This window comes from Terrapene carolina, unplaced genomic scaffold (assembly GCF_002925995.2).
Source record: "Terrapene carolina triunguis isolate 2854851 unplaced genomic scaffold, T_m_triunguis-2.0 Scaffold58, whole genome shotgun sequence".
Taxonomy (NCBI): Eukaryota; Metazoa; Chordata; order Testudines; family Emydidae; genus Terrapene; species Terrapene triunguis.
Window position 1 is genome coordinate 79,233,018 of NW_020664409.1, and position 12,237 is coordinate 79,245,254.

General features: G+C 38.4%; 1 protein-coding gene across 1 annotated transcript in view; it reads right to left on the reverse strand.

Annotated features, from left to right (window-relative positions):
- Nucleotides 1-7,547: 7,547 nt before the first annotated feature.
- The window catches only part of UBR5 (ubiquitin protein ligase E3 component n-recognin 5), a 148,635-nt gene continuing 143,945 nt past the window's right edge, over nt 7,548-12,237 (reverse strand). Inside the window, exons 56-58 of the mRNA XM_026659873.1 lie at nt 10,539-10,683; nt 9,765-9,850; nt 7,548-8,713 (exon numbers count right to left, since the gene is read on the reverse strand). Coding sequence (XP_026515658.1) covers nt 8,501-8,713; nt 9,765-9,850; nt 10,539-10,683 — 444 coding nt within the window. The 3' untranslated portion in view covers nt 7,548-8,500. The remainder of the gene's footprint in view (nt 8,714-9,764; nt 9,851-10,538; nt 10,684-12,237) is intronic.

The following is a 12,237-nucleotide window of genomic DNA, read 5'->3' on the forward strand; positions in this document are numbered from 1 at the left end:
AACAGGAGTACTTGTGGCACCTTAGAGACTAACAAATTTATTAGAGCATAAGCTTTCGTGGGCTACAACCCACTTCTTCGGATGCATATAAAGTGAAATATATTGAGGAGATATATATACACACATACAGAGAGCATGAACAGGTGGGAGTTGTCTTACCAACTCTGAGAGGCCAATTAAGTAGAATTAACTGGAATCCATCTTTAACCTGGTGCTTTTCCACTGTGACGGGTTGGATCACAGAAACCCCCTTGGGAGCTGCCACCCGATGTGCCAAGACTACCCCTGCTTCTGTTTTCCCTGCCAGTTCAGGACTCCAGCACCCCGTCTTGCTGAGCGAGACACTCCAGTCTGGCTCCAACACAGACCCAGGGTCTGAATCACTTGTCCCAATGCTGCAAGTTTACCCAAAAACAGCTCACAGGAGTGTGCTTGTCTTTAGCACTCGTTCAGGTGACATGATCACATGTCACTGCAAGACTTCATTACTCACTTGCCAGCACACACATATACAGGAAGACTCACAGGTAAACAGCCATCTGCAGACAATGGGAGTCATCAAGATTCCAAACCATCATTAATGGCCCACACTTTACATAATTACAATAGGCCCTCAGAGTTACATTTTATATTTCTAGTTTTAGATACAAGAGTGGTACATTTATACAAATCAGATGATCATACTCAGTAGATTATGCACTTTGTAATGATACCTTACAAGAGACCTTTTGCACGGAGCATATCCCAGTTGCATTATATTCACTTATTGTCAAATTTTTATAAAACTATCCCAGTTACATTATATTCACTTATATTTTTATAAAACCATATAGACTGCACAACGTCACACCTGGCCCTTTAGTATATTAGGTCTGATCTTCTTTATTTGTCCAGTCCAGACGGTAAATTCCTTGGGGCAGGGACAGTGTTTCCATCTGTTTTGAATGGCACTGAACTCCCTGTCAGCACTCAGTAACTGTCCATCTTGAACCTTGCATCAAAACAAGACAAAAACTCTGAAAAGAGTCAGGTGTTCCCCAGCTGCATCAGATCACCAGGCAGATGGGAGGCAGCTGCTTAGCCACAGGAATAAAAAAATTTATTAAAGTTAATGTTTAAAATTAAATATACACAAGTTAAGAGGGAAGGTACTGTACATCGGGGTCAGGCTTGAGTTATGAGGGATTACAGGTATTGGTTACAAGGATCATGAGATACATACATATCACATAACCAGCATAGACTGAGATTAGGGTGCGGAGTTTTTAAAGCATCAGTGCATAAGTGGGCTCGGGGACGCCACCCATGGAATGTATTAAGAGTCCAGGTCAGTATCAGTGTAGCGAATAAGTACATGGGAACTACATTGTAGTCTGCAAGGAACTCAAGCCCAGAAAGTTATCAACCAACAGTGTTTATTTTTCTAAAAAGGAGGGGAGGAGCAATTTGACCCATCAGCTACCATAACAAAGAGGTACTAATTCTACTGCCAGGAAAGACAAGAGACATCTCAGCAGAAGAAAACCAGAATACTTCAGTATTGTTGTAAGGGGTTTGATACCAGCCCATTATCATCGAATTGCATTTTCCCTCCCAAGTCAAAAACAACATTATTTGCACCTGAGAACAAAAAAACCCACCAATCATCTATCACAGCAACCAAAGTGTGGAGATAGGCATAGTCTAGAGAAAGCCTGCTTACAAAGGGGACATGACACAAATGAGAGAGATTTAGGATCATTTTGTCTGGAATAGAGGATTACCGCAGAGCTGGGTGAGCGATTCTAAATTATGATCAATTCCTTCCTTATTACCTTTTCCTGTAGTATGAGAAGAGGTAATTCAATTACACTGATCACCACCACTTTTAAACAAAGTGTAAAAGGAAATACTGGGAACGAAGTCAAACACTATGGCCAGAAAGTTTGGCAGATTTGATAATTTTATTAATACCATTTGTAGTTACATATGTGAACATAATGGAAATCAGAAGGATGTCTCTAACCTGCTTTTGAATACCACTAAAATCCCTAGGTAGTTGTTCACCTGAGATCTGCATTGATTTTTGCCTCTCCAGAAATGTAGGAGAGCCGCAGATTCTTCCTCCCAATGATCCTCCATTAGCTCCAAGTGGTTTGTCCACTCAGCTGCTTCATTATGAATATTTACTAAAGCATGTGTTCCTGAAACAGGCTTGAACATAATCTTCTGTTGATATCACAACAATAAGTAACTGAAGGTGTCACTCAGTTTCAAAGCTAGTCTCTGCTTTGACAGAGGAATGGGGGATGGTCCATGGAGGAAAACCAGAAAGTTTGGCCTTCCTGAGCCAACACAGCCATAAAAATTCTCTTCAGATGTTTGCACAGAAGGAAAACATTTGTCTTAATCAGTTGTTACATTTTTTCCTGCCTCTTCACTCAGGGCTTGTTTACATGGGTTTTTCCACAATGGAGTAGCTGACCTGATGCAAACCCCTCACATGGATATGTTGCACTGCTGTACTGGCAGATGTACTGCACTGGTGTAAAAATGATTTGTACTAGCAGAGCTTACCCCCGTTTCAGTAAACAGGTCTGATGCAAGTCACTTTTTACACTAGTGCAGCACATCTGCCCTAGGGGTTTGCATCAGCCCCAGGCCCAAACTCTGGTGTAGACAAGCCCTGAGGTCATAGTAAGAGTCAGGTGCTGGGAAGCATTTCCAGCTAGCAGAAGTGGATATTCAGAAGGCAGATCAAAAGACCTTGAGAGCATTTACTATGGCCCAGGCTGTTGAAAAAAGGTTAAACAAAGTTTGGTTTCTCCCTAGTGCTGGGGCCTAACAGCAATGATACTTTAAGACTTACAAACATTGCAGGGGTTGACCTTTAAAAGGTACAGGGGGGTGGGGATAGGAGGGGAAGGAGACATCACTCCCAAATATTCCTAGCCAATGCCCAGCCACCAAAAGGCTTGTGTGGAATTGTAAATATGACCTTTCCGAATTTCCACTTATTTTCCAGAAATTTAACTTTCATTTAGAATTTCTTGGCTCTCAGGGGTGTGTATTTTTTTTAAATAACAATATCCTAATAAGGACTAAGTATTATCTAGACCATTCCTAACAGGTGTTTGCCTAACCTGCTCTTAAAAATCTCCAATGATGGAGATTCCACAACCTCCCTACTCAATTTATTCCAGTGCTTAGCCACCCTGACAGTTAGGTTGGACATTAGGAAAAACTTCCTAAACCTCCCTTGTTGCAATTTAAGCCCATTGCTTCTTGTCCCATCCTCAGTGGTTAAGAAGAACAATTTTTCTCCCTGCTCCTTGTAACAACATTTTATGTACTTGAAAACTGTTATGTCCCCTCAGAGTCTTCTCTTTTCCCGACTAAACAAACCCAACTTTTTCAATCTTCCCTCCTAGGTCATGTTTTCTAGACCTTTAATCATTTTTGTTGCTGATCTCTGGACTTTCTCCAATTTGTCCACATCTTTCCTGAAATATGGCGCCCAGAACTGGACACAATACTCCAGTTGAGGCCTAATCAGCGCAGATCAGTGCAGAAGAATTACTTCTCATCTCTTGTTTACAACACTCCTGCTAATACATCCCAGAAGGATGATTATTATTTTTTTTCCCCCCCACAAGCGTTACACTGTTGACTCATATTTAGCTTGTGGTCCACTATGACACCCTCCCCGCCCCAGAGATCCCTTTCCGCAGTACTCCTTCCTAGGCAGTCATTTCCCATTTCCTATGCGAGGTAAGGAAGTATTCTCAATTCTACAGATAAGAAAGTTGAGGCATAGAGATGGGTGTAGAATGTTACAAAAGAAAGCCCATGGTGGAATTGGGTATAATTCCCGGTTGCTCTTGGCTTCCAGTTCTATACTTTAACCACACAAGCATCTTCCCTCCCAAATCAAATCTTGAGGGATTTCCCCCAAACCCCACCACAACAATTCTCAATTACTCCCTGGAAGTATTTCACAGAAAACCTTCCAATCAAAAGCTGAACATTCATGGAAAGTAACTTTTCAGTTATCTAACACAGCGTTTCTCAATGACCAGTCTGTGGACTGGCACTGGCCCGAGATCTCTCTGACACAGTTTAGGAAGGCAATGAGATGGTCCCTGGTGTAAAAATGGTTGAGAAACACTGATCTAACACAAGGAATTCAGCATGTCTGAGTCATTTGTTCAGTGACAAAATTTGTAAGACAGTTTCAACACAAAACAATAGGAAATTTAAACTAGGACAGGCAAGTTAAAAACATTAGGGAAAATATGACGCACCCAACAAGAGGGAGAATCCAGTGTTAAAAGATGTCTACTGTAGGGAATAGTTTATAATGTAATTGGTGGCAACAAAAAGGCTGCTGCAGTTTTGGGGTGCACAGAGATTTCACAAATCAGGAATGTACTGTCCTCTCTACACAGTTCTAGTGCAGCTGCATCAGGCACATGATTCCATTTCAATTATCCAGATGTCTTTGAGGGCCAACTAAAAACTTCATATGATCAGTTTAAGATATAAAACTGAAATTTGTTTATGAACATTTGGATTTGGGACAAATGTCAGATAAACTGAAATTTGGATAACTGGGGATTTGACTATATCGCAATCAGTCCTGGGCAAACCACTAGTAGAAAGAAACTGGAGGGAGTTCAGAGAAAAACAGCAACAATTTAAAGAGGGCTGGAAGGACTGATGAATGAGAAAAAATTAAAAGTTAAACATACATAACTTGGTCAAGAGACAAAAGGGAGAGGTAAATCTATGAACATCTGAAGAGTGTAAACAGAATGGAAAGGAGCTATTTAGGATAGTGGAAGGTGTATAATTATGATATATACTACATTTTGGTTATGACAGGATGACATTACAAAAGGAAATTTTAGGTAGAATAGCAGGGAATGGTATTCCAAGGGCGGTTACAAAAGACCCTATCAATAGATACCTAGAAGATGTACCTACCCCACATAACAGTACAGCAACTACAGGGAGATGGACTGGATGACCTACATCATTTTTTTCCCATTTGAATGATAGAATTAAAGATGAAGGGCATTTTAACATTTTCTGCCCTTGCTCCTCTTTGGATGGGTGAATTCTAAGTAAATCAGAATACCCCATTAGTTTTGTATATAGTCCATGCTTTTACAATGAAAAAAACCCCATACTCATCTTTGGAAGGGAAAAGTAAAGTCCAGTTTCTCATGTCTGTTTGAAATTACTAAAATTCTGTAAGGAATACATTTTACTTTTGCTTGCAGATTTTCTAGTCTATTGTTCTAATCTCCACGTTTAGATTTAATGAACAGAAATCTCACTTGCAATAGCAAAAACCAGTTGTCATTTCAAAGCCAAACTGGGAAATTAAACCAGCTAAGTATGAGGAAAAACCCAGATCATTTTTTAAAATCTAGAATCCCAGAATGGGGTTGCAACATGGAATTTAACTTAGGCAACATGTATGATTACTTGAACATTAGTGACTACCATTAAAATCCAGAATTCGTCAGGTTAGCATGATGTGGTATATCGTTACAATAGGAACCAACTATTGACTTGTTGACATTTTATTGGCGGCTGCTGTACTACTTAGAGAATTATGAGCACTTGAGGAATTAGGCCATAAAACTGAAATATTACAAACTTTTCTCCTTTTTTCTTTTATTTCTCTACCGCATCTTAAAAATAAACTAACAGAAGGGCTTAAGTCAAAGGGAAACAAGGTGTATGATTTTAATAAACATTTTTCTTATTAAAAACCTTGATATTGCTTAAATATACCATACAGAGAAAAACTATTTTATAAAGCAACATACACATTTCAAGTCAATGATGGCAACATAAATTATTCTGGCTAACCCCTCTGCTTATGTCATCAGAATGCCTTGGTTGTGTATATATGGTGAACTACTGTATAAGACTAGTTACCTGTGTAATTTCTGCCTAGCTATACAGTACAGGTTTTTAAAAAATGTTTATGCTATATACAGAAATATATATACATATAACATATATTTATATGTTATACATACACATACATTTTTATACATATACACACAATACATATATACACAATACTTTACACTTACATACGGCCTTTGATCAGAGGATCTTGGATGAGTTTTACATCATTAAGCCTCACAAAGCTTCTGTGAGGGAGGCAGCTTCTTTATTTTATGGACTGTGAATCTGAGGCCTGATCTACACAGTTTTTGTACCAATATGAACGATTTCAGTTAGGGCTGTGATTTTTTTTTTTTTTTTACTGAAGTATTTATACTGGTACAACCCCTAGTGTGTACAGTTATACTGGTATAAAGGTGCCTTATACCTGTATAATGTATTCCCCTTCCCATACAGGAATAGCTATACTGGTATAAAGCACCTTTATACCAAATATATAACTGCACCCACATCAGGGAGGTTGTACTGCTTTAACTACACACCACTCTAGTAAAAGCAGTACAGCTCGTGTTTAAGTCTTTGAGCTGAGGGTTTGTCTACAATAACTTGCTGAAGGACACAGTGGCAGATCCAGGAACGGAATCCAAAATGCCAGACTCCCAGTCCCCATTACCTAACCACTTGAAACCTCCCCCCTGCCTGTGAGGGCTGTTCTTGGGAATGCTATTATTATTTCATTAATACATGTGGAAATATTCCTACTTGGTGCATCTGCAGCTTAACTAAGCAAGTCTAGAAGAGTTAGCCTTATAAAACAGTCTTCAGAGTCAAAGTGGCACACATGGTGATGAGAGTTATGGTCCCAAGCCCTCCTCCATGCATGCAAGAGTTAGAAGTGCTACAGAAGCAGGATGCTGCATTTTTACGTAGGGTGGAAAAAGGAAGGAGTTTAGGTCACTTCTGGCCATCCACCTCCGCTTGGCACTCAAAGTGGCATTGACCAATTTTGGTGGAAAACCAGTTTAGCACCCCTCAGCAAGGAAAGGTCATTGCAACATGGAGTCACAGAATGCAGGGAAAAGTAGGAGAACAACAAAGTCTTTCATCAAAACCCATCATCATCAGTCTAGTCTATTAAGTCTTAGTAAGCATCAGAATTTGATAGCAAGGGCAGCCAAAGTTGCTCCTTTTCTTTACTAATGGCCTTCCAACATTTATAATGGAAATCATTAAAGCATTAAGAATTTAATGACAAAAGTACTAGGCTACTATATGTTCAAAGACTACCCTTGCAAAACCAATAATCGCTTTATTAAAAAGAGTGGACATACAGTAGGTCCCACTACAATGAATTTGCAGATTTATTCCATCATAATCAATTTTGATTTTTGGGGAGAAACTTTCCCTTAAATTCTGCATTTTTGTGAAGAGAAGGGGTTGCCTGGCTCGCTCCATTCAGGATTCTCTGCTAACTGTAAAATGTGGGCTGAATTGCTTCCATTATTTATTTGTTTTATAGTGCAGATGCAGATCAATTTTTCAGTTAAGAAATTGAGATTTTTAATGGACAACTGTCTGGTGTAGGCTGTTAAGCTAAAATATTCAGAGTTACATAAATAAAAACTATCGTGTCTTCAATATGACTTGGTATTTTGTCTATAATTTCTTTATTAAAAAACTGTAACAAGATACTTAAAAAAGGCTAGATACAAAAGTAGTTAAGCTGCTCACGAACATTAAAATTTTCCAAAATGTATCTTCAATAATCATGATCTTATAAACATTTTACAGTTACCAGAAAGTGCCCAGGCTGAGTTTACACAGTTGAGATACCGCAGTACAAGTGTCTAGTTAGAACTGGAAGTGGAACAATCTCCTGACTGTCTGCTTACTGAAATAGGGTTACAAAAATGTTGATTGTGAACTATGAAATAATGTGCATTGGCCTCATCATATGTACAAAAAACCTCACTAAAGGTACAGATTACATGCAAAATATTAGTGATGGGATCTAATGTGCCAGAGTTCAATGCAATCAGAACAGAAATTGCAATGAAAGTGGTTTCATAAGTAAAAGTGAATGATTCCAACTCTTAGATCTGAACTGTGAAGAACTTTTTACAAGTTCAATATACATGATACACAACTGCAGCCAACCACAAATTAAACACCATAAAAAAAGTTAAAATAAAACACAGAACATACTTAATTTTTTATTTTGAAATTCCCTACTCCCTCTATACAAGAACCTTTGCTGAAACACTTTTCACAAAGGCAGCAGTGAATTTTCTGAACATTTTACATATTTTCCCTCAGCAAAAAGATAAATCACAGTGTAAATTATATTGTTCTGCTGTCATCTTTGGCTGGGGTTAGGCCAAGAAGTTATTGACTAGCGAACTGTTACAGTCAAACATTGCTAGTGCTCCTTAGGCCTGTAGGTTACAAACTTAGTACAGGAATGTTTGCATTTAATCAATAAAGTACCACCAGGGGTATGACAGCATTAACTTTCATAAACTTTTATAGACAAATGGAAAAATCTACAAAACTTAGCTAGTAATATTACACAGCAATACACACTTTTTATACTCTACACAAAACCAAAATTCTTGGTCTTAATGGCGAGTAACAATTTCTGTTTCAGAATCTGTTTAGAGGAATAGAGTGGGACATAAAGGCGAGAAATGCAAGTGTTTGCTGTAGGAAGATGTTGGTCATCTGGTGGTCTTATTGTGATAGATGGCATGGGCTGGAATCCCTCCTCACTGGCAGGCAATGATGGGCTTGATGTCCAAAAATAAACCTAAAAGAATAGAAAGTAGGCTGTAACTTTTGCTGGTCTAGAAATATTTAAACTGACTCCATGGTACAAACATTGGTATCACATACTGATCATTATTTTGACATGAGTAAAATGGGAAAGTCACAGGGCAGTCATGGTGCTTGATCATAAAACATTCCTTGTAGTATAGAGACTCAGTGGCTGTGCTGTGTACTATTACGACAATGTTATACTCCCAGTCATTTCCTCTCTTCTCTCAACTACAAATATATATCACATCACATTTATCAAAGCAACTTATCAAAAGAAGCAACACTCTCCAAATATTAACCACATCTTGGTGCAGGAAGTTGGGATTCCCTGTCCTTTTGGGAAGAGGATAATGTCTGTGTATCAGAAACTTTTTTATATAATCGAATTAGCCATTTTATATCAATCAAATTACTATAAAATACAGCACTGATACCAAATGCATTAATAGCTAGCAATGGAAATTGCAGTACCAAGAGTTTACTTGAAAAGTATTAGAAGTGTGAAATATTCTCTTGCACAGCAAAGTGAATACTGCATTGCACCCCTGAGTTCCCTTTGCCTAAACCAATCTGCTCTAGATTTTCCTCTTTTTACACCAGTCCTTGTTTTCTTTTGTGGAGTTCACTCAAAAATGAGAAGGTTGACATCTCTGAGGTGATCAAGAGAGAACATTTTAAAAGAGTGGGTGAATACAGTGCATAACAAGCAAACTTTTCCAATCCTCTATAAATGCAATTCAAACCTCATCTTCTGCCCACCTGTAACTCAGTGTGAAACCTCTCAAACAGGGACTGCAAAAGTGCTTGAGAGTTCTGAGATATGGACAATGGAAGATACACCAATATTAATTTTCTTGTGAACAAAGCTGGATTTCATATTCAGTCTCAAGAGTTGAAAGCCTAGTGCACAAACTCCCGAGTACTACTGCTACTCTACCAGTGTAGAAAACCTTTCCATTAAAACAAAAAAATACTGAAAAGCAACACTGATTGTTGAAAAACAGTCTTAAGCAACCTTTTACAGGGGAAGGACAACTTACTAGATCTTGTCTTTCTGTCATACTCATCTTCTCAACTATGGACCAAAACCAACGCTTGAACTGCAAAAGCTTCTCAGCATTTTCTCCTGTTTGAAATAGAATAATTAAATTAAATGTATCTGACAATGAACATTTAGAGCACGTGTTTTATACATGCCAGCAAGTAAAATACTTAGTGTCACTACCCCCTCCCCACAACACCTGCACACTAGGAACAAGGACAGTGCTATGTCAAACACTAACGCAAACACTTTTGAATGTAAGGACTAGACTTAAGAACACTGGTGTAAACAACTAATAAAATTAAGACACTGTATGATCTACTAACCAGCTGTATCTAAGTTTGTAACAGGTCAATGAAATATTTCTTTAAAATATTACACTACATCAATCATAACTCTAAATATATGGTCAGGCCAGGATTTGGCAGGAAAAAATAGCACAACCCATAATTTGCTCTCCTTGCATTCTGATGGATTATTTATATAGTGATACTGAGGTTGTACCCTCGAAAGAGTTGTGTATTTTACTCTCCCATTTTGAGGTAAAGATTCTTAAAAGTGGCAAATAATAGGGTCTGGCACACTGAAAATCCTTTTAACATATTATATTTAGAGCCATTCATTAAGGTCAATGAACAGAGCTGGTTTTAAGCTTAGAAAAAGTTGAAAAAATTATCCTTGCTATCCATCTCTACATAAAGGACAGACAGGTGAATAATACTAAATTTCTAGCTGTACAACTCATTTCCTAAACAGACTACGTATTTCATACCTGACTCATCATTGAAAGAGGTAAAGCTGATCAGCATTTGCACGTTTACTTCACCACAGCCGTTTACCAAAAGCCTGAAATCTTCTGCTGTCAAGTCTTCTAATGAATTCTTTGGAAGCACATCCAGCAGACCTTTCCTCATTGCCTGAAAGAGTCACATGATTCACTTTACACTGACCATCTTTGCTACTGTTTAAGTGGATTTCTGAGAAGTTACATACAATGAAGTTCACAGCTCACAAATATCAGTTAATTTTCCTCTTGGCTGTTCACCTCTTCCATGTTCAATCTCAAATGGTAAAAACATCTTTTTGAATGGAAGCTATATGGTCTAGAACTTGCAATATTCAGGCCCAGACCAGTAATAAGCATTGATAGACTGAGGGAACCAATGACAATTATTTTTAAAGTTGACACCTTGCAAACCATTGGTAGTACAAACAAGTGCTCTCTCTCTCACTGGAATTTGAGCTTTTCAATATAGCCATTTTTTCTATGCCCTAGTCAGTTACAATATATCTACAATTCTTTTGATTACCTTGCTGCCCGCTACTGCAAATTCCCACTTCCTTGAATTCTGATACTGCTTTAAAAATCTGCCACTTTGAGAACCACTAGACCTAGAAACTAATGCTATAGCTGTATCTCATTAGAAAGCCACTAAAATGAGAAGGGATATGGACAGCTTTCATATGAGAAGAGATTAAAAAGACTGGGACTGTTCATCTTAGAAAAGAGACAACTAAGGGGGGGGATATGATAGAGGTCTATAATATCATAAATGGTGTGGACAAAGTCAATAGGGAAGTGTTATTTACCCTCTTCACGCAACACATGAATCAGAGGTGACGTCATGAAATTAATAGGCAGTCAATTTAAAAACAAACATATGGAAGTACTTCTTCACATAATGCATAGTCAACCTATGACACTCGTTGCCAGGGGATTTTGAAGGTCAAAAGTATAACTAGGTTAAAAAAGAATTAGATAATTTCACGGAGAACAGGTCTATCAATGGCTGTTAGCCAAGATGGTCAGGGGTGCAACCCCATGCTCTGTCCCTAAACCTCTGACTGCGAGAAGCCAGGACTGGACTCGATCGCCTATTCTGTTCACTCCCTCTGAAGCATCTGGCACCAGACACTGTTGGATAATAGGATACTGGGCTAGATGAACCATTGGTCTGACCCACTGTGGCCATTATTATGTTCTTGAAATGAATATTCAGGAGATACTAACTGATAAATCATGTCAGAACTGCAATTTGGGGCACGGGAAGGTGGGGAGGCAAGTGACAGTAAGGACAATTTAATTTCAAAATCTAAAATCCCATGGCCTACAATGGTTGGAAACAGTTTAGCAGTCCAGTAAATTGTCCTAAATACTGGCCTCTGAATCAGTGATCACAAAGCAAATATTTTTATTTAAAACAAGGGTGATGTCATGCTAGGAGTCTACTACAGGCCACCTAACCAGGTGGAAGAGGTGGATGAGGCTTTTTTTAAACAACTAACAAAATCATCCAAAACCCAAGATTTGGTGATGATGGGGGACTTCAACTATCCAGATATATGTTGGGAAAATAACACAGCGGGGCACAGACTATCCAATAAGTTCTTGGACTGCATTGCAGACAACTATTTATTTCAGAAGGTTGAAAAAGATACGAGGTGGGAAGCTGTTCTAGATTTGATTTTAA